General features: G+C 40.5%; 1 protein-coding gene across 2 annotated transcripts in view; it reads left to right on the forward strand.

Annotated features, from left to right (window-relative positions):
- SLC17A8 (solute carrier family 17 member 8) overlaps positions 1 to 23,542 on the forward strand; it is a 49,190-nt gene that overhangs the window by 18,922 nt on the left and 6,726 nt on the right. The window contains exons 3-10 of one of the 2 annotated variants that reach the window (XM_036866651.1): positions 6,394 to 6,512; positions 8,307 to 8,421; positions 9,838 to 9,925; positions 14,617 to 14,703; positions 15,062 to 15,201; positions 15,334 to 15,483; positions 16,462 to 16,594; positions 23,374 to 23,484. In XM_036866651.1, the coding sequence (XP_036722546.1) occupies positions 6,394 to 6,512; positions 8,307 to 8,421; positions 9,838 to 9,925; positions 14,617 to 14,703; positions 15,062 to 15,201; positions 15,334 to 15,483; positions 16,462 to 16,594; positions 23,374 to 23,484 (943 nt within the window). The remainder of the gene's footprint in view (positions 1 to 6,393; positions 6,513 to 8,306; positions 8,422 to 9,837; positions 9,926 to 14,616; positions 14,704 to 15,061; positions 15,202 to 15,333; positions 15,484 to 16,461; positions 16,595 to 23,373; positions 23,485 to 23,542) is intronic. The other variant, XM_036866652.1, reaches the window with a different exon arrangement.

Here is a 23,542-nt window from a genome sequence, read left to right on the forward strand (position 1 = left end):
GCCATGCGGGGAGATAGGGGTGGGCTTTAAGCAAAGAAGTGGTGCGGTCAAATCCACGCTCCAGAATGATCACTGCCCAGCCAGTCATCTCCCAGTGGATTGGGATTGGAGTGAGTGGAGGCAGAAGGCCCAGTTCAAAGGCTGTTGTAGTCATAGCACTTAAATGCTTTAAGCACTCTGATGTCACTTAAATAGTATTGTTTTTATGAATCACTGGAAAGATAAAATCTGGTTTGTTTTTTAAATGGTAGGCCTAGAGACGTATTGAAATTATGGGAGAATAAAACGAAAATGTATGCCCAGTGCATACCCAACATATATGTGTTTCATTGTATTGAACACACACACAGGAGTGACGCATGTGGAAATCCATCTGTTTGCAGAGAGACAGCTAATAGTTCTCTGGTCCCTGCCCATATTTGGGGAAACATTTATTTATTTATTTATTTATAAAATTTATTTATTTTTGGCTGTGTTGGGTCTTCGTTGCTGTGTGCGGACTTTCTCTAGTTGCAGCAAGCGGGGCTACTCTTCGTTGCGGTGTGCAGGCTTCTCATTGCAGTGGCTTCTCTTGTTGCAGAGCACGGTCTCTAGGCGCATGGGTTTCAGTAGTTGTGGCACACAGGCTCAGTAGTTGTGGCTCACGGGCCCAGTTGCTCTGCGGCATGTGGGATCTTCCCGGACCAGGGCTCAAACCCGTGTCCCCTGCATTGGTAGGCGGCTTCTTAACCATTGCCCCACCAGGGAAGCCCTGGGGAAACATTTAGATCAGAATTTTCCAAACTGCTGTCTGGAAATCATTGTTCTGTAGGCTGTGCTGTGAAGAAGGTGTCTTATGAACTGGGAGCATTTACTGTACTGTGTCCTATGAGAATCTCCAAGAGGGAGCTGTGGTGTGCATTGTTTCCTGGACTTGACTGCAGAATGCTTTCTTTCATGCCACATCTGTTTCTTGACAGAAACTGTTCCAGCATTACGTGGAACAGTTTCTGTCAAGCACTGGTTTGAGAAAATTTGATTTCAATTCATTAAAAAGAAGTCTTTAGTTGGCCGGCAGGTTTTTTGTTTTTTGGTTTTTTTCCTTTTTCTTTTCAGCTAAGAGATTATTCTGCCAGAAGAAAAGGGTACCATGGAGATTCGTCTAACGATTCTCTTTTTGATGCCACAGCTGAATCTGTTTTAAAAGGATATCCTGGTTGTTTATTTTGAGGCGGGGAGGGAGGGCAGTAGAGGTGTGAGGGGGCATGTCATGCATTTTAAAAATAAAGAATGATGTATATTAGTGAGGCTTCAGATGCGTATCACATGCATTCTGGCAGCCTTTTGTGAGCAAGGGCAGCTAATTAAACTCGTCTGCTGAGGCCAGGATCAAAATGAGATGCTGATTTGAGCTTGTTTGTTGCCTGAAAAGATAGCCCTAGGTCAGCAGAATTTACTTGGAGGTATATGGAAAAGACATTTTGATAAACTTAAGCAACAGTGCTGTGTGTGCTCTCTAGTTTCTATGGTTTTGCCCTCTGGAGTCTTAGAGAAACTGATTAAGATCTAAAATATACTTTACATCATTTTCCCTGGCCTTATAAGTAGGAGTTTAGTAGCATTTCAGAAGTTCCAATTTATAGCAGGCCATTTCTCTCTTATCCAAATAGAACAAAGCTTAGATATCATCTGAGCATGTTCAACCCAATGACAAAGATTTCACTAATTGTATTACAAAAGGCTCTCAATGGCTGGTATATTTGTTTGGTTGGTTTTATGGGAGAAAAACTAGATATTTTTCACTGAGATATTTTAAAATCTTCATTTTCAGCAGAGGGAGAGAAGTAAGCAGTGTGAATTGGTAGGTCTTGCAAATAAAAGGCATATTCTATTAGTGGTATAAAGGGTAGTTTTAGTTGATGTGTGAGTAATCATTTTTAGTTTAATAATTATGAGTTTTAAAACACGTGAATCACTTAGAACAGTGTCTGGCATGTGGTGAGCAATAAATGACTAAAGTTTGAGCAACTTTGAGACTGGTTCTCATGAATCGTGAGCCCTGTAGGGTTAAGAAGAATTGGGCTTTGGAATTGGCCAGACATGGTTTCAGACTTGACCCTTGTTTATTAGCTCTGGGACCTTGAGCAAGTTGCCCTTCTGTCTTGGTCAGGGATTGCTGGTTGCAAAGAATAGAACTGCAGGGAGACCAGCTCAAGTTAAGAAGGAAATTACAGTGGGGCTATAGGGGATCTCATGAAAGTGAAGGGCAGAAAACAGAGCTGCTGTGTATGTTTGTGCAGTCTGCGCCCTGGACAGGGGAGCCCAGCCTGAGGTGGGACTAAAATCCAGGCTGTACCCCACTGTGGGGAGGAAAAGGAGCCAGGAAGGGCAGAGTGGAGCTGGACCTCATGGGAACTAGGAAATCCTTAGCTTAGTCTCCAACTTGCTTGCTGTGCAGTGTCTTGCATCTGCCTCTCTCTGAGTCTGCTCCATTCTCCCAGGTCTCTCCATGGACTGTTGTTTTTGTTTTTTCCTTTTCTTTTTTTAAAAAATATTTATTTATTTATTTTTGGCTGCGTCGGGTCTTAGTTGCTGCACACAGGCTCTTTGTTGCGGCGCACGGGCTTCTCTCTAGTTGTGCCGCGTGGGTGACCGAGCACGTAGGCTCAGTAGTTGCGTTGCATGGACTTAGTTACCCCACGGCATGTGGGATCTCAGTTCCCTGACCAGGGATCGAACCCGTGTCCCCTGCATTGGAAGGCGGATTCTTAACCACTGGACCACCAGGGAAATCCTTTTTTTTTCTTTTTCCATGGCTTTTCACTGCCCTCCAAAGCTGAAGTTCTTTGAGCTGTTGCCTTGCTGGGGAGCAGACTTACTTGGCCCTGACTCCAATGGGACTTGTTTCAATTCAAGTGTTCAGTATTGTCTAACTAGAATTTCTGGGTTCAGGTTAGAGAGAGAGAGACAGGTGGGCTGAGTCCATCTGATGCCTTGGCTCCCCCTACTCAGGTGTCCAGTCACAGGGGAGAGGCCCATGGCTCTGGGGGAGGAGGAGAATCCTCTTAGAAGGAAACGTGTGTAGGGAGCCAGGAACTGGCATTTCTAGCAATTCTTTGCTAATCCTCATTGCCTTATTGTGAAATGGGAATAAAAGGCCTGCTTTACAGATCAAATGAGATAATCTGGCACCAATATATTAAATACCTATATTACTTTCCTAAGGCTGCTGTAACAAATTACCACAAACATGGTGGCTTAAAACAATAGCAACTTAGTCTCTCATATATGGGGAGACCAGAAGTCCGAATCAAAGTGTCAGCAGGTCCACACTTCCTCCAAAGGCTCTAGGGGAGGATCCTTCCTTGCTTCTTCCAGCTTCTGGTGGCTCCAGGCATTCCTTGGCTTGTGGCAGCATCACTCCAACCTCTGCTTCCGTCTTCACATGGCCTTCTTTCTGTGTACCTTCTCTTATGTCTCAAATCTCCCCCTGCCTTTCTCTTACAAGGACACGTCATTGGATTTAGGGCCCAGCTAGATGATCCAGGAAAACTCATCTCAAGATCCTTGACTTTATCACATCAGCAAAACCCTTTTCTCGAATAAGGCAGCATTCATAGATTCTGGGGATTTTGTGCATATATCTTTTGGGACCCTTTTTTCAGCCTAACACAGTACCTGACACAGTGCTTGGCTTATAATAATAGTTCAGGCATGAGGCCATTATGATTCTAATGGGCTGAAGAGATAATGAAAGTCAGTTCTCGGCAGGCACAAGTGCTCTTCTTCAGGTATCATTTCCCAAATGGACAGAAGCACCATCTCGTCAGAGAGAAAGACATGAGCAAGGGACAAGGTGATTGACAATTAGCTGCTGGTTGAAGTGGATCCCTCTGTCTCGGATCCTTGGATTCTTGGGGCATTCTGTGACTCAAGGCAAAGAAGTCCAGTCTCTACTTCTCAGTGAGAAAGTCAAGTCTCTGCAGCAATGGAAAGAATATAGTTTTTCTGGGTCAAGTAGGTAAGAGGGCTTGGTCTTGGCTCTCTTTATAACTGGTTGTATGACCTTGGGCAAGTAAATTAATCTCTCTAAGCCTCAATTTCCTCTTCTATAAAAAATGAGATAATAATAGTTACCTCTACGTGTTGTAAGGATTAGAAGAGGAAACACATGGAAAGTGACTTAAAATCATGTCCCTCTTCACTCAGTGCTTCCCTCTGTCTCTGAGTAAAAGCCAAGGTCCTTATGATGAGTTAAAGGGCCCTTCATCATTTGAACGTCTCTTATTTTAATGCCTATTATCCTCTTCCTCACGTTTACCCTCTAGCTCTACTGACATCTTGCCATTCCTCTAACACACAAGATGCATCCTTACCTCAGGGCCTTTGCACTTGCTATTTCTCTGCCTGGAAAGCTTTCTTTTCAGGTAATGAACAGTATGACTTGCTCCCTTTCTTCCTTTAGGACTTTAGTCAACAATCATCTCCTCACTGAAGCCTTTCCTGGCCACTCTCTAAAATTTCACCCTACTTCATTCCTACCCAACATTTCTGTCCCCTTCTCTGCTTTATTTTTTTCTTCTTATCACTGATCACCATCTAACTCAGTATGCACTTGTATACTTTCTGCCATTCCCACTGGCGTCTTTGTGAAAGTAGCAATTACTGTCATTGTTCACTGCCGTATCCCCAGTGCCTAGAACAATGTGTGGCATGAAGTAGCGTGAAATAAAAATTTGGTAAGCTGGTTTGAATGAATGATTGTTAGTTCCATTTTACTCTTGAGCTTCAACTTCCTAATCTGCAAAGTGGGAACTACAGTACAGAGCACAGGCCAATATTACCTGGACTGTGGTCTCCTCAAGGCAAAGGCAATACTTGTTTGAGTTTGTATTTATACTGTCTATCACCTGACCTGGCACACAGGAGGCATGAGGTGCATGTTGAATAAATGAGCAAATTATTATATAACAATCTGTGGGAAAATAAACTGTGATGAAAATTTATGAGATGTTGGGGACATCCCTGGTGGTCCAGTGGCTAAGAGTCCGCACTCCCAACGCAAGGGGCCTGGGTTCGATCCCCGGTCGGGGAACTAGATCCCGCATGCATGCCGCAACTAAGTGTTTGCATGCTGCAACTAAGAAGTCCGCATGCTGCAACTAAGAAATCCGCATACTGCAACTAAGAGGCCTGCATGCTGCAACTAAGACCCGGTGCAGCCTAAATAAATAAATATTTTTTTAAAAAAAGAAAATTTATGAGATGTAGTATGTTGATAATTAAGAACCCTTACATAATAGGAACATCTTGCACTTTGATATCAATGCTTTACAAAGCCATTCGTTTATTCATTCATTTGGCAAATCTTTACTTGCCCCTTCTACGTTACAGGCATTTGTCTCAGGCACTAAGGCTATAAAGTCAAAAGGACATGGCTGCCACCCTAGAGTTACTCACCACCCCATGTGGGAGGTGGACACGTGAATGGCAAGTTTGAGAACAGTGTGGGTGCCATGGCTGCAAGAACAGAGGTCTGTGGACCAAGCCTAGGAAAATGACCACTTCAATTCAGGGCAGTTGAGGAGCTTCCTCAGAGGAGGGATATTTGTAGGGAGTCTGAAAAGGATGAGTTACTATGCCTGGGGAAGAAAGTGAGGAAAGGCTCTCTGACCCTCAAGAGTCACATTTTCAGTGACCTGAGAGTTGTGGAAGGGTATTTTGTTGTAATCATCATCATCATCATAACAACAACAATGGCTGCTAACATTTATTGAGACTACACTATGTTCCAGGCATTATCCTAATGTGTTAAGTGCAAAATCTCTAAGCAGAGGGATAACCTACTAGAAATATTTATGGTGTTTATCCCCACACTTACTATAGGGAGGTAGAATAGGTTTTATTATCCTCATTATGAAACGAGAGATTTAAGACTCTCATTCCCTTTGTGTTGTCACTAAACTGGTATCTGAATAACCTAGCAAATAACCTAATAAACCTAGAATTTATTTTTTATTTTCTTTGCAAGTTGTTTTATTTTCTTCCTAGCACTCATCATTATTCTGTGTATATATATATATATACACACATATACGTATATATATATACACACATACATGTATATATATACACACATATACGTATATATGCACATATACATGTATATCTATTTTCTTCTTTTTTAAAATTTGTACATAATCTCTCCTTTCTATCACTAGAATTTGAGTTCAGTGACAGCCAGGACTTTGTTTTGTCCTATATCCCAAGCACACAAGAGGCCCTCCATAAAATATTCTTTGAATAAAGGAGGGAAGGAAAGACCTCATGGGGTTACTGTGTAGGATGATCAGTGAATAATTATGGTCAAGTGTTTTCTTCCAAACACAACTGTATCTGATTTCTCATTTCCAGACAGCACAATTTAACTGGGATCCAGAGACGGTGGGCCTTATCCATGGATCTTTTTTCTGGGGTTATATTGTGACACAAATTCCAGGTGGTTTCATTTCAAATAAGTTTGCTGCTAACAGGTAAGATAAATTGATATGAGTGCTGCACAGATCATAATATGGCTTTGTACTCTTATAAAATCTGCATAATTGGCTCTCAATTTAGGGGTACAGAATGAAAGATAGAAGCCGTTCCTAAAGATGTGATTCACAGACATTGATTTTATATGATCCTGTTCTTAAGAGTCTCTTTTTGTTTACTTTTTTGTCTAATCTAGTCTATCTTGCAATTCTTTAAATGATTATGTAATAAAAAGATCAATTGCATCCGAGTCAGGAGAAACAGTTCCTGGACCCTAAGTAACTCACTTGGTGACCTCTACTGAGTTCCTTTTTTCTCTGGGCCTCAGTTTCTTCATCTGTGAAATGAAACGGATTAGATTGTGTTTGAGCTGCCTTTGACCAATGACATTCTGTGATGCTCTGTACTATGTTAATATCATCCTCTTCCATACAGGTTTTGTCATGTGAGTAGGAGGGGCTAGTCTCTAGATTGCAAGATGTCTTTAATGCCCTTGAGATTCTATGGTAGGTGTTTGAGCAATTAAAAGTGGGTCCAAGACAAAATGAGCTGCTTCACGGAGTAGTAAGTTCTCTGTCACTAAAGGTATTCAAGCAGAAATGATGGCCACTTGGGGGAGATGTAGTATGTATATGTACCAGAAAAGGAGTGTACTAATTATTTCCAAGTCTCTTCTAATTGTAATTGACTTTACATATGTGGATTTTGTGAAGTGTATACTTTATAAAGCAATGTTTTTCAAACTCTAAAACAGAACTCATTAGATGGTAATAAAATCAATAGTGATTTACCAATGACCATTTTCTAAAAAAAAGAGGGAGAAATAGAAGAAAAGGTAATCAAATAGAATCAAATAGAATAGAAAATATCTTAGCTCATTGCACATTTAAGTATTGGTTTTTGAAACTTGTTTCAGTTACATTTGTGTGTATCAGTGTGTTGAGTTGCAATATAAAATATATTTTGTTTTATGGGTCAAGGACAAAAAAGTTTGAAAGTCATCTTGTATAAGCATGACTCATATTTACTTATGTTCTTGTCTAATTTGTGTCCTTTATTGTCACTTACCTGTTGTATTCTTCTTAAAAAGTGATAAAATATTAGTTCTTATGGTCTCTGGGGTTACTACTTACACTTCTGCCCTAAGAAGAAATAACATATAATATGATTTTGCAGCATGTAAAAAGGGCTGAAGCATCACTAACATGTGTGAGAAAGGAAGAAAATGCTGCTGGCTCTCTTTTCCCAGGACACTCCTGTCCAGGCAGGGAGGAGAAGGCACATGGTACTTGGCAGAGAGTTGGGGGCTAAGACAGGTACACAGCCTGTCTTGTGCTTGGCTGGTCCCAGGACACAGCATGCTTCTCAGATAGTCAGTATCCCCATCTGGTAAAGTGAGAGCAGAATTGGGAAGCAGGAGACACAACCCAAATGTGCAGAAGTCATGAGGTAATGGTCAGAATGGATCAGTTCGGTAGAACCACGAAGAATGGTGGGTCTCCAGCAAGCTTACCTCATGCTGGTCAATCTCCAGCTTCAGGATCTCATCTAGGCAGGACATCCCTGTACTGCCCAAAACCTTCCTATGATTGGTCCAGGGATTGGAACTTGGGAATCAAAGCGGCCCAACAGTCTAGCTTGGAACACACCAGATCCTAACACAACATCTATTTCTCTTTCCATTAATTTCTATAGTGATCTTCCATAAACTGTTAGGTTTGTTCCTGATGTTTAACTAACATGCCACGTCCATCAGTGGGCCTGCCCAATAACACAGTGTTTTGGTCCCTCAGGGTCTTTGGAGCCGCCATCTTCTTAACATCGACCTTGAACATGTTCATTCCTTCTGCAGCCAGAGTACATTACGGATGTGTCATGTGTGTCAGAATTTTGCAAGGTCTAGTGGAGGTAGGAGATTCTTAACAAATTTTGATATTGCTGGAGACAACCTGGTCCTTTAGAAATTTCAGCTTTTGAAGAAAACCTCCTTTACTCAGTTTTCCTGTCTTCCACCTTGTCCTGCTATCTGAACTCTCTGGTTATGATTACAATTATGAATACTTTAATTAAAATGCCTTGTATGATTCCAAATTTATACCCAATAAAGAACCATTTCATAGAGGGCAGAATTTCAGATGAGCCAGGAACGATCTTAGAGATAATCCAACACCTTTCATTTAATAAAATTTGAAACTGAAAGCCCCAAACCTCCAGTTCACATAACAAGGGCTCTTTCCACTAAAACAGTTTAAATGGACTTATTAATAAATCTGTAAATTTCCAAGGGTGTAGTCTTACACAGAGATTTAACTTGATGAAGGAGGTAGAATAATATAGAGCCATAAAGTAAATATTTTGCACTTTGCTGGCCATACTACGGTCTTTTGCAATGACTCAACTCTGCCATTGTAATGCAAAAGCAGCCAGAGACAATATGTAAACATGTGGGCATGGCTACTTTCCAGTAAAACTTTTTGGACACTGATATTTGCATTTCATATGATTATCACATGCCAGGAAATATTATTCTTCTTTCAATTTTTTTTTCTGCCCACTTAAAAATGTAAAAGCCATATTTACTTGAGGGCTGAACAAAAATAGACGGTGGGGCCATATCAGGCTATAGTTTGCCAATACCTGTTGTAGAGAAACGTTTCCCGAACTCAGTCATTCACCTCTAACCTTTGTCACATTTGTCATATCCACGCTACGATTTATACTATTATTTGCCTATAGTTTTTCCCTAGATCAATTCACTTCAAAACAAAATAAAAGAACCTATCATAAGCAACAATATCTTTGATATCATGGGCTTGATGTGCTAGTTATATTTTATTTCTAAAGCATGTTATAATATATATGTAACAATTATAATAAAAAATGTAGGTTGTTGTAGCACCTTAAATTCAACTTCAATCCCACTAGAGGGGCACATACCACACTTCGGAAAATACTGACATGGTAGAAAGAACATGATATTAGCAGCCGTGAAGACTAGAATCTAGTCACTTAATGGCTCTGAGCCTCAGGTTCTGTATCTTGAAATGACAGGATGGACCAGCTGGTTGTGGAAATCCCTTTCTACACTGATATTCTATAATAATATGAAATATAAAGACCCCTTCCCTATTCCCCACCATGCTTACATTTGAACTAGTTTTTGAATTTCAGCATCTGTGCCATGAGTCAAAATAGCTGACACATGTTATTTAGTATCTGTAAATTAGGCTTTGAATTGTAGTGTTAAAGAAGCAAAACCTGTGTTTTAAACACAAAAAGAAACTGGAGTCAAATCAAATAATCTATTTTCAACTGTTTTGCCAGGGTGTGACCTACCCAGCCTGCCATGGGATGTGGAGTAAGTGGGCACCGCCTTTGGAGCGAAGCCGACTGGCCACAACTTCTTTTTGTGGTAAGTGTATTAGAACCATAACAAGTTTCACTTAGGAATGCTTTTGGCTTTAAGTGAAGACCCTACTAAATATCATTTATTTTTTTCACATAACAGAAGTCCAAAGGTAAATCGTTGCTAGTATTTATTCTGCTGCTCTGTGATCTATCCAGGGACTATGCACGTTTGGACTTTTTACTCCACTATCCTCAGAGTGATAACTTTTTACATTCATGCGTGTTCCTCATGTTCACAAAATGGCTGTCACAGCTCCAGGTATCAAGTCCACATTAAAGGCAGAAAGAAGTGGGGATAGGTGTCCTAACCATGTCTGTTCCTTTCACTAGGAAAGCAAAAGCTTTCCCAAACTCCCTAGCAGGCTTCCATTTATATTTCCTTGGTTCTAATTGTGTCATATACTTTACTAACTGCAGAGGAGGCTAGGAAAGCAAGTGCCTAGTTTTTCTAGCATCTTTAATAGACAAAGGTAAGAAAGAAGGGGTTGGAGGTGGTTGTAGGATTAGCCAACAAATGATGTTTTCCAAAGTTGAAAACAGAAGATATATCAATAAAATCATCAAGGCCCCCACTCCTTTTCACAAATGAAGAAATTAAAACTAAAGTTTAAAGTTTACTTTCATTGAACTGAAACGAAAGTCCAACGACTTGCCCAAGGTCACACAGCTACTAAGTTAAGGAGCTGGATCTAGACCACCTGGTTCTTGATTCAGAACTTTCCTCACTACACACTACTATGTACACATTGTCATAGAAGCTGTTTAATCAATTTTCGCCATTATCTTCCAGATAAAAATGAAGCGGACACCATCCATCTTACCCGAAAGTAAATTAATGGCTCTTAAGTAGTGATGTGACTTAAATTCCTGGGTCTCCAAACTTCACCTTGCTAAGGTTGCCTCATTTGAAGCCATGTCTTTGGGACTGGCCCCTCTATGAATCTCTGAGAGTAATCAGTGTTCAGAAGAGTCTACTAGGTATTGATTAACATTTGAACAAGAACAGCACATGCTGCCACCAATATTTTCAAATATATTTATGGGAGAAGGGGCCAAGAAAGACAAAAGTGCCTTAGGCCACAAAAGTCACAACGGGTCCACGTAGAATTAGGATCAGAATTTAGTCCTGCTTAGTTTTTCAGGCTAGCGTGTCTTTCCTAACTGTAGCTAACCTGTATTTCTTAGCTAAAGAGGAAGCTTTATTTCTCTGAATATCATTATTTATTTCTCCCTCTGTCTCTCTCTCTTTACCTCCTTAAGTAGTAGTAGTAGTAGTAGTAATAAAGGATCCCAGGGAATCTGGTGTGAAATATCCACCCAAGTGTCTGTTTTGTGCCTAGTTTGGAAATGCATGCACAGCAGAGATGTCTTTACTTCTTTAGCCTCTCTTGTCCTTAGAAACTATTTCTGTCCTCTTGTTTGAAGTTCAAGATCATCTCTACCTCCACTACTGATTTTATACCACCTCTAGAAGAATATAAGATTCTGCCCCAGCTGACCTTGACCTATTGATATTGTCTTTTTAAAATTATTTATTTATTTATTTATTTATTTTGGCTGCTTTGGGTCTTCGTTGCTGTGCACAGGCTTTCTCTAGTTGCAGCGAGCAGGGGCTACTCTTCGTTGTGGTGTGCGGGTTTCTCATTGGAGTGGCTTCTCTTGTAGTGGAGCATGGGCTCTAGGCACGCAGGCTTCAGTAGTTGTGGCATGTGGGCTCAGTAGTTGTGGCTTGCAGGCTCTAGAGCGCAGGCTCAGTAGTTGTGGCGCACGGGCTTCATTGCTCCGTGGCATGTGGGATCTTCCCGGACCAGGGCTCAAACCCGTGTCCCCTGCATTGGCAGGTGGATTCTTAGCTACTGTGCCACCAGGGAAGTCCCCTGATATTGTCTTTGGATGATTTATTTGTAAGTCTTTTCATTTTGATTTGCCAGCAAAACAAGAATAACTAGCAGCTACTGCCCATTCTTAGTGTCTTTATAGCTCTAAAAGGGCTAATTAAAGAAATGATTTGACTCTCAAGGAAAGTTACCTGATCAAGGTCACAGGCCTTATTACATTTCCCAGCTAAGGTGTAGCCTTGGTTTCAAAGAACAGCCAAGGGAAAATGTCATTAGAAGTAAACCCAGGCTTAGGGATAATTGATTCTTACGCTTCAAAAATATTGGAGTTGGAAGGGTCTTTAGAAAACACCTAGTCACATCCATTGTTTTATATTTTAAATTAATTTTAATTTTTTTTAGAAGTGAAACTGGCTTTATTCAAAGGCATAGATTTTTGTTTTTGTTTTTTTCCCCCTCCTTTTATTGAGAGGTAAGAGACATACAGACTATATAATTTTAAGGTGTTCAACCTAATGATTCGACTTACATACATCATGAAACGTTTGCCCCCATAGGTTTAGTGAACATCTAATCTCTCATATAGATACAACATCAAACAAATAGGAAAAAAATTTTTTTTCCTTGTGATGAGAACTCAGGATTTACTCACTTAACTTTCTTTGACAACATACAGCAGTGTCAATTATCTTTATCATGTTGTATGTTACATCCCTAGTACTTATTTATCTTATACCTGGAAATTTGTACCTTTTGACTGCCTTCATCTAATTTCCCCTCTCCCCACCCCTGCCTCTAATAGCCACAAATCTGATTTCTTTTTCTACCTCCATTATTTTATAGTGGAGGCTCAGGGAGGGAAAAAAAGATATAAATTCCCATGGAGAGTGAGGACAGAACTGGGGACTCTCCCATCCCCCGTTCAGCCACTCCCCTCTCTCCACGCCAAGCAACAAGCATCGGAGGGCCTCCTCTGTCTTCCCTGGTGACCACAGAGAGGCATCAAGGTGCAGTGAGGGCAATATGGGTGGAGAGCCCTGTTGGGGTATGCTCAGGGTGTGATAGGAGATTACATTCAGCCATGTCTGGAAGGATGAGGAAGAGTTCATCTAAAAGACAGGGAAGGACAATTTCAAGTTGTAAAATTTCCTCAGTGAATGAATGCTTCTTACTGTGAGGAATTATTGGGTATTGTTGAGCGAAAGAAGCAGGACTGAATTATTAAGTAGTTAAGGTTAAAGGCTTTGGATTCCTGCAGACCTGGGTCCCTATCACTCACACCTATGTGACCTCAGGAAATTTACCTCCCCTCCCCTCCCCTTCTTGTAAAATTGGGATGACACCGGTACCAATGTTATCAGGTTGAAAAAAGGGTTAAATAAAATCAGGGGTCCAGAATACTCAGCACAGTACTAGAGAGCACACAGAAAGCACCCAATGCATCTTATAGATTGTTATCCCCTGACCCTCCCTGTTTGCATCATCTAAACTGGAGGCCCCACACCCCCCGACTCCCAGGGTATTTGGTCCAGGAAAGAAGACCACCTTCTCCACACCCACAGAGGAATTAGGCCTGCAGCTCTTCTTTCTAATGATACGTCCTGGAATGCTTGCCTTATTGGTTTGAGGAAGTCTGAGGTTAAAAAAAAAAAAGTGCTCCATCATTCTGTACATGACAGTAGCAGTAATAGTTGGTGTTTATGCAGCACTAATTAGAGCATCTGCAACTAATAATTTATTTGCTCCTCAAAACAGCCCTGTGAGATAGAGATTTCACTTCCATCTTCTACCTAATGAAAATGATTTGGAGAGATTGAGAGACTTCTTCAGGTGTTATGATGTTCAGACTTGGGATTCCAGGTCAGGCCTTTCATAACCAGTTGGGCCCAGCTTAGAAAGGTGGGATTTAATCTCTTTCTCTGGAAGATCCCCAAGCTCCCATTTCCTGAAGGTCTTTCTTAGCATTGGATTCTGGGATACAGAATTTCCTTTTGCGGCTCACTTTTTCTGAAGCAAGAATTTTTTTTCATTCATACCCAGAGGGAATTTCAGATAGTAATTTTCTTGATTTAGTTAATATTCATTGGGAGTTTGCAGGGCTCACGTTTCTCCAGCAGGTATCATGGAGCTGCAGGAGATAGTGGAGGTGAGGTCACTGCCTCTAGCCCTCACTATCTTGTCTAGACAAGATAAACATCCACATATAGGTAAGTATTTACAAGGTTAGGTATTTACAAAGTAAGAAATAAACTAAAAAACGTACATATTTAGGAGGTGGATGGAGACAGAAGCCATCCTGGTCATCCTGCCATCCTGAAATTTAACTGTTTCCTGGTATTAAAAAAAAAAAAATCGAGACTCTAAAAGCATGATCGTTTCATAGTTTGAAGTCCCTCATTTAAAGACCTAGGTAAATTATATCTCAATAAAGCTGGAAGAAAAAAAATTTTTAATAAATAAAGACCACAGTGATAATCCTGCTCTGTGAGCCCTGAGAGGTAGATACATATGTTCCTTCACTTTCTGTCTTCTGCACCGAATATTGTGCCTGGTTGAATTTTTCAGAATTCTCTTAGATTTTTCTCATCTTTTCATTCCATTCTCTTGTGATTCCAAATCACGGTGCCCGAGCCATCTTTGTCTGATCCCTCCATGGTGTCTGGAGGAAGTTAAAGGGCATCCTGGTGAACTTTGTCTCCTGGAAGCCCTGTTTTTGGGCACAATGGGAGTTTGCCTGCTCCTTTTCATGACTCCTGCTCAGTTTGATTCATCCTCAGTTCGACCACATGAACTCTAAATGGTTTGAAAGGGCTTGCATGACGACTGGTAAGTTTCCCTCAACCTTTTCTCGTTCTAGGTTCCTACGCGGGGGCAGTGATTGCCATGCCGCTGGCCGGCGTGTTGGTACAGTACATGGGATGGGCCTCTGTCTTTTATATTTATGGTGAGTGATTTGATTTCATGAGTTCCCTTGGGTGACTCATAGAGGTGGTATTTTACTGTCTAATGGGGTTGGCTAAGAGTTTACTGTATGAAAATAGAGATTACTAAGACAAGTTTATCATATAAATGGAATACTTGTCTAGCAATGATTCATTTAATGTTTATATGAAAGTTGAATTTAATGAGCAGAACATTATCTTTCTTTAAATACCAGTTAATAATAACAACAACAGAAAAATAAACCAAACACTTTCTCCTAGCTGAATATAGTGCCATTTGAGAATACTTTGAAATTTGACAAACTTAGAGATGGAAGAAAATGAGACTGTATGATCAAAACTTTTGTTTTTCAACTGCAGGTATGTTTGGGATTATTTGGTACATGTTTTGGCTGTTGCAGGCCTATGAGTGTCCAGCAGTTCACCCAACAATATCCCATGAGGAAAGGACCTATATAGAGACAAGTATAGGAGAAGGAGCCAACTTGGTTAGTCTCAGTGTAAGTAGAGACGGATAGATGAAGACTTGCCTCTTTTTTATGAGTATTTCTCTCAGTGATTGTGTTATCCTCTTAAGAAAAATAATCTGTCAGTATATTCACTAAAAATCCCACGGTATTTTTACTCCCTAGAAATTTAATACACCATGGAAAAGATTTTTTACATCGTTGCCGGTTTACGCAATCATTGTGGCAAATTTTTGCAGAAGCTGGACCTTTTACTTGCTGTTAATAAGTCAGCCTGCTTATTTTGAAGAGGTCTTTGGATTTGCAATAAGTAAGGTAAACACACAGATGCTTCAAATGTTCTTGAACTTTAAATCTCTTGCTTCTACTGAGAAAATCTTTGCATGATAAAATAAGTAAATTGCTGATCAAAATTCATAACGGTTCTGTGACACCTAATACCCTGGAGGTCAGACAAGTTATACATTCTATGCACAGTATACATAGCTATTTAATTTCTTCTTAGTAAGGATCAGAGCTGTATTAAGCTGCTTTTAAAGATTTGTATTATACCTGATCTCAAAGTGTTTTTGAAGCTGACTCAAGGACCGCATATTAGGCAAGGATCAAAAGATTTAAGGGTGAGAGGTTTTTTTGTTTTTGTTTTGTTTTTTGTTTTTCCTATAAATTATTCAGTGAGGAGCGGTAAGAACCTTAAAGCTCATTTTGCAGATCACGGTCATAGCGATAACGGCCAGAGCTTTATATGGTTTAGAAAGAACTTTTTCAAAGTCCCCAGCCATTGCCATTAGGTTGTCTGTGTTTCAGGGAGGAAGAGTGTGAATGGTAAAACATAAACTGTCATCATAAAAGAATTAAGCCTCCTTCCCACAAGGGAAAGAACAGCAGCCTAGTAGAGGTAGATGTCTGCATGGCTACAGGTACTGTCAGAAGTGACCATGGAAGAGCTAGCACAGCCCATAGTGGCTGCCATCGGAGAACACTCAGTCTGCGCCAAGTGTTTAACTACCATGTGCCGGGCACTCTGCTGCATGCTGGGGCCTGTGATGAATGAAAGTCACCTCTGCCCTCAAGGAGCTTCCGATCTGATGGAGGAGACATTTGGTCTATCCTTAAAGCCATTCATTCATTCATTGTTTATTTATTACAGAATTCAGGCCTACCTTGGTCCCATATAATTAGATGATTAAATCTGATGGTGAGGGGTGCGGTGGAGATGGCGGAGGCAGGGAGTTAAGGAAGTGCCTCTCTCAGAAGTAGCTAAAAATAGCTCATTGTTTCTTTTCATTCCAGGTGGGTCTCTTGTCAGCAGTCCCACACATGGTTATGACAATCATTGTGCCTATTGGAGGACAATTGGCTGATTATTTAAGAAGCAGAAAAATTTTGACCACAACTGCTGTCAGAAAAATCATGAACTGTGGAGGTACTGTGGATTTCATAGGTGGCTTAAGCAGCTTTTATAGAATGAGATGAAACTGAATTGCAGACCATATTTTGGAGGTTATGTCTAATCACTGAGCAGGATCTTAAAGGCTCCTAAGTCCATCCCCCAGTTGACTGTCCATCACACCCCTGCCTAGTGGTCATTCAGCCTGTATTTGTCCGACCTGAGATATGACAACTTGGGAATTCCCTGGCAGTCCAGCGGTTAGGACTCTGTGCTCTCACCTCCAAGGGCCCAGGTTCAATCCCTGGTTGGGGAACTAAGATCCCACAAGCCACGTGGCCAAAAAAGAAAAAGAAAAAGAAAAGAAATACTAAAAAAAAGAGAGAGATATGACAACTTATTTGATACATCAATATACACTGGCAACTGCAGAAATGCTTCTTTCATCTACTCTTAAGCCAAAGCAACATGATTTCCTGGTATCTATCTGTTTATTTTTTATCTTTCCCATATATCCTTCCACAAATATAATCCTTTGCTTTTATAGTTTATTCCCTTATCTCCCCCTTCCCTTTCTACAGATATACATGTTTTGGTAAGAAACATAAGAAAAGTATTTTCTCTGAATAGTTTTCTTTCTTCCCAACATACGCTTGTGCATGGGGTGTACACACACACACACACACACACACACACCATCCTCTTCCCTGGGTTATTTAGTTCCTGTTTCATGTTTTGATTTTGCAAAGATAAAATAGAAGTTGGGCGATTTTCCAAAAGAGGTAGGTAAAAGTAACACGAACCCTTACAATGCTTATGACAACTCACCTTTTTAAAACCCTCGACCTTCTCCTTATCTTTTTTGTTTTGCTTTTAAAATGAGCATTTAATGAACACTTTCTGTGCCAGCCACTAAGCTAAATTCTTTACACATATTATTTTATTTAATCCTCATAACCACCCTGTGGAGCAAGTGCTGTTATGTATTAAACCCAATTTACAGTGAGGAAACTGGGGTATAATAAAGTGACTTGCTCAAGTGGCAGATCCTGTGCGAGATCCCAGGTCTGTCTGAGCTCATTGCCAATGCTTACAGTCACTACTGCTATCTCTCCAGGGGACAGGGGGTCGGGGTGGGCAGGTGGGAGGTAGAGGACAGCGCCATCTATGGGTGAAAGTTCATAACTGGGATATTAAGTTGGAAAGGAGGGAATGGGGGCACTGTGACCAGATGAGATGGGTCAGGGCCCTTTAGAAGTGAAGATCCTATGGAGGGATGCAAGAGCGGGCAGGCACGATCTCATCGCACAGCATCTCAGGAATAAAGTCTGATCAGGGAGATTGGGAATAACCTGTCAGCATCTGGGCTCCCAGCAGTTTGACTGCTGGCCCCAAGCAGGGCTTTGGGGGCCTACCCTTGACTTGAACTTAAAGGTTGGCAGGTATGGGCTTGCTCTCTGATGGGCAGGAGGGGAAGCTCTGGGGCACTGCCTTCACGATCTTCCCCAAGGCGGCTGAGGTAGGCAGAATAATTTCCTCATCAAAGATGTCTATGTCCTAATTCCCAGAACTAGTGAATGTGTTTCCCTATACAGCAAAAGGAATTTTGCAGGTGTGATTAAATTAACGATCTTAAGATGGAGAGGTTATTTTGGATTATCTGTGTGTGCTCAACATAATTACAAGGGTCCTTATAAGAGGAGGCATGAGGGTCAGAGTCAGAGAAGGAGATGTGACAGTAGAGGCAAAGGTTGGAATGATGCAGCCACTAGCCAAGGAATGCAAGCAGACTCTAGAAGCTCGGAAAGTAAGAAGAGAGTTTCCCCAGAGCCTCCAAAAGGAATGCAACTCGCTGACACCCCGATTTTAGCTCTGTAGGACCCATTTCAGACTTCTGACCTCTAGCACTGTACGATAAAAAAGTTGTGCTGTTTTAAGTCACTAAGGTTGTGGTAATTTGTTATAGTAGCAATCAGAAACTTATATAGTAGTCAAAGTACCACTCCTCTAATTATCAGATTCTGTTCCAGCTGAATAGCCCTCCATACCAGGCCCTGAATATATCTTGCTGTCTCTGACTTTGCTCACTCCCTTTCCCTTTACTGTGAGTTCTGCTCACCTTCACCAATCAACCCAGTCCCCGCCACACAGCCTACTACATCAGCTCAAGTCTTTTCACTTGTGTTTTGTTAAGGCTACGTCAGCCTCCAGTGAACGCTCCTTCTATCTATACACTTGGTTGACAACTCATCATGTACTTCCTTCTTACAGCTCTTGCAGGAAAGTATTTTAGGCAGAGGGAATAGCATGTGCAATGGCCCTGAGGCAGCCATGACTGTGACATGTTAGAGAACAGAAGGAAGGAAAGTCAGAATGGTCGGGGCTTGGTGGGTGAGGTGGAGAGTGACATTGATGGGATCAGAGTGCACAGCTGGGGACAGATCACGGGAGGCCTTGTAGACAGAGCTACGCGGAGCTTGGGTTTTACTTGAGGTGCATTGGGAAGCAAATGGAGGGTTTAAAGGAGGGAAAGGGACATGATCTGATTTATGCTTTCAAATCGAAATAATAGAACTTAGAGTAAAAGAAGGGAAACTAGCTAAGAGGCTATTTCAGTCATTCCGTGAAAAGAAGATGGTGGCTTAATCTAAAGTAGTGTCAGTGGAGGTCGTCACTGAAGTGGATGGATTTCTAAATTCCATGAGCCTTACTTTCTTCTTCTTTAATATCTGAATAATAGTATTTACCTCAAATGATTGTTATGATTGTTATGATTGTAAATGAGACAATGTATATATGCACCTAGCATGAGTTCAGCAAACAGAATGTTCTTGACATATTTTAGTGCCTTTGTCTTCTCCTGTGTTCAAGACACTGACAAAACAGAAGTTTTCCAAAGGAAGCATTCAATAAGTATATGCTATTCAATCATATTTCCCATGGCCAAAAATATGCAACTTCTAAACCTGGAACTTGAAAGAAAATTCTGTGTTTAAACTCTACCTGTACAACCTCTTCTAAAGACAGATGCCTTGAAGACCCTAACAACATTTTCATAGGAATGTCTTGTTCATATTTAATTTTTCCTCAATCACCTTTGCCATTGTTTCTTCATAATTAGTAGTTTAGGTGGTGGTGACAACTCTCAAATATTTTAAATCCTTGAGAGTAAATCCTTTTTTTCCTTTTTTTTTTTTTGGCGGAAACTAGAATGCATTCATAGAATCTCCCCAGCCTCTATCCCATCTTAAAAAGAAAAAAAATCTCTTCACATGTCTATTCATGTCATTTTATATTTTGACATAGCAGAACCAGTGGGATATACATAGAAAAAAATTTTTAAAAGACCATGCTTTTCCCAGCTTGCTTAAACACAGAGATGCTGCATTAGAGATAAAGATAGAGTTTTGTGCCATCACTGAATGAGCCAGATTGATTTGGATATAATGAAGCACTTACATGATCTTCTAGAGAATTTTAGTTGGTTTCATATTTTCTAAGCCAAAATACAGAGGACGTTTCTCATCTGAGAAAGATCACACGTTTCGTGGAGTCTGCCACCTCCTTCTTTTCTTTCCATAGGCAAGAGATATTTGCTGCTAGAATCATTTAAAGCAAACAGATCACCTTAAGACATGATGCTCTATTCTAGTTCATTCTGAATCAGGGCACATTTCCAAGATCCTCAAAGACAGATGTCAAATCCTTATACCTCCCTCTGTATTACATGGAAAGTGTGAGTGACGTCAAAAATTCTAGTCTGGCCGAATCAGTTGCCTGGGTGAACTTCAGGGGAGATGAAAAAATTTCTCAGGCCTTTTAATCCTTGTTCTGTTTTTCTTGTCAGCTCTGAATAAGTTCACTTTCCAGGATCTCTTGATTACCCATGAAGTCCAAATTTTATCCTTCAGCTCCTGAAACGTACAGTTCTATCTTTAGCATTTTCACTGTAGATAGGAACCATTAGGCTCTTAAATGGTTTTTCTTTCTTTGGAAGTCTACTATTTGGCAAAGATCTTTTTTTTTCCTTAGAGATGAATCAGTGTATCATTTGTAGGTTTTCTTCTTCATGTGTCTTTATTCTAATTCTTTGGGGGAATTAACTTTCTGGTACCACTTTGTTGAAAGTGTTAAAGGAAGTTTCAGCCATGTGCCTTGTTGCTTAAGACAGGCCACTTCTAAAACACAAACAGTATACAAAACGCTAGCAGTTTTTCCTTATGTATAATTTAAACTGTTGAAACAAAATTAATAACAAGTAGTAATGGTATAAAGTCCACAGTTTTTTAAAATTTTTATTTATTTATTAAAAATTAAAAAATGTTTTCATACAATTTTTAAAGGTTACTTTCCGTTTATAGTTGTTACAAAATATTGACTACTTTCCCCTTGTTGTATAATACATCCTTGAACCTATCTTACACCCAATAGTTTGTAACTTCCACTCCCCCACCCCTACATTGCCCCTCCCTCCCCACCCACTGGTAACCACTAGTTTGTTCCCTACATGAGTGAGTCTGTAAAGCCCACAGTTTAAAAAGCACCTCTGCACCCATAATTGCATTGATCCTCTTTAGATGACCAAGTAAAACAATTATTGAGGCTTGCCCTATTTCTATGATAGTTTTGAAGAAAGGGACTCAGACAGGTAAGCAACTTACCAAGGTTTACAAAAAGTGCTTTAGCTTGTGTTTTTTTTTTTTTTTTTTGATTTTTAGAAATTTCATGTAATGTCTGAAACATTTATATTAACATATTTCCATACAAATAGCTTGTGTTTTAACTTGTCTTGGTTTTCCTTTCTTTCCTTCACATTAACTCATCAAGCATTATTTATTGAGTTCCCACTACCTACTCACCAGGCTCTGTGCTATATATATGGTACCTTCCCTGGATAGTATCACAGTTTTGTCAGGGAGGCAGAAATACAAATGAAAAACTACAAGGCAATGTTGAAAAGCTCTATAAAATGAGTAAGAGTGAGACGTCAGCTTTACTGGTGGGTGAGGGGCAGGGTTGTCAGGAAAGCTTCCTAAAGGAGGCAATATTTGAGCTGGACTTTAAAGAATAGTAAGATTTCTCCAGAAAAGAGAAGTGGTGGGAGGAGAGTACTGCAGGTGAAGGAACAGTCTGTGGAAATACATTATGGGCACAAAACAGTGCTGTGATCAGGAAACAGCGGATAGATCTGTGTGACAACAGGGGGCTTTCTACGGGCTACAGGTGGTGAGCAAGGAGGTGAGGATGGCTGAAGATGAAGCTGGAACCGCAGGAGGCATTTATTATACAGCATTGTACTCATACTACGCAACCATCGACGAGGGTTTTAAGCAAAGGGGCAACTGATCAGATTTGTGGTTTAGAAAGATAATGATCTAGAGAATGGATCAGAGGAAGAAGAGATGGGAAGACCAATACAGTAAAGAGGTTATTGAAGTTGTCCAGGTGAGAGATAGTGGCGCCCAGAACTAAGACAATGGCAGAGGAGGGGAAAGCAGAGGTCGGATTTGACAGATATTTCTGAGGCCAAACCCATGGATTCTTATCTTATGTGAAAGCTGAGGAAGAGAAAGAAGTCCAAGATGATTCTGAGATTTCTGCATTGGACTTTTGGTTACCATTTGTTGAGCTGTGCCCATGGCCGACAACCATGCTCAACACCTTATATACCCAATTTCATTTAAACTTCCAGTGTTCCAAGGTTGTATTATGAGCTCCATTTGGCTGGTGGGGGGGGGCGATGAGGAATCTAAGGGGTGAGGTGACTTGTCCAAGATCACACAATTTATGATTTTGAGATGGAATCTGAACCCAGGCCCATCTGACAAAGTCTGGGTTCTAAACACAGGTGGATAGAAGTTTAATTTAGAGAAGAAGAAAGAGTGTGGTGGTGGTTTGCTTTGTTTGTTTCAGACTGAAAATAGGGGAACAGAGACTTGATTTCGGCCTGTTGTCTTTGAGGTAACTCAGAGGACAAATGTGTGGTGATGTCTGGAATCAGCAGACGGTCCCCAGTATGAAGCATCATTTCATTGTCTTCTACCTCCCAGGGTACTTCATGTCCCTGGAAATGGTATTTATATCATCTTTCTGTCTGCTATCGGTTGAATGTGTGTGTGTGTGTGTGTGTGTGTGTGTCTGTGTGTTGATGAGAAGGACCATCTTCATAATTTCCTTACTCTTTTTTATTGTGCTGGATTCACTTATTCTGAATGAAAGGAACAGAAAGTACTTTTGTCCTGCTGTATTTTCTGTGCAAATATCTCGTGGCTTTTTATAGAGGCCTGAGAGCTTGGCAAACTTCTGAAAGGGAAGATTCTGCCTTATGCTTCACAAGTGGTGAGACTCTGCTTTTTGTTTCAGATATTCACTACAGCTTTCTAGTCACCTTTGGCAATAATAATATTTTATTTTTTAATTTTATTTTTATTTCATTTTTCTGTGAGAGACCATCACTTGTGTAATCAAAGGAGAGTCATTGATGGTTTTAGTATTTAGAAATGGCAGGGGGAACTACCCATGAACAACTGAAAATAAACATTTCTTGTCCCATGGGCATCATCGTACCTCCCGGGACCATTCAGTGTTCAAAGTACACCAGGAAAATGTTGGAAGGCTCACAGAACACCTGGGTAATATTAGCATTGTCATGTAGTCAAGAAACACCCCAATAAGATTGTAAATATTGTGCCAGAATGTGTGTACTAAAAACTTGGGTCCATGGAAATAAAAACAGATTCTTATCTGATAAATTCATGAACTTGGGCTGATTGACATGAAAATGACTTTTTCCCCCCTGCTGTTTCCATTTGCAGGTTTTGGCATGGAGGCAACCTTACTCCTTGTGGTTGGCTTTTCCCATACCAAAGGGGTGGCTATCTCCTTTCTGGTGCTTGCCGTAGGATTTAGTGGTTTTGCTATTTCAGGTAAAGTGTCCTTTGGGTTTCCAAATCTTTTCCATAGATCCAGCAAGACTTGGGAGGA

This window comes from Balaenoptera musculus, chromosome 10 (genome assembly GCF_009873245.2).
Source record: "Balaenoptera musculus isolate JJ_BM4_2016_0621 chromosome 10, mBalMus1.pri.v3, whole genome shotgun sequence".
NCBI classification, from domain to species: domain Eukaryota; kingdom Metazoa; phylum Chordata; class Mammalia; order Artiodactyla; family Balaenopteridae; genus Balaenoptera; species Balaenoptera musculus.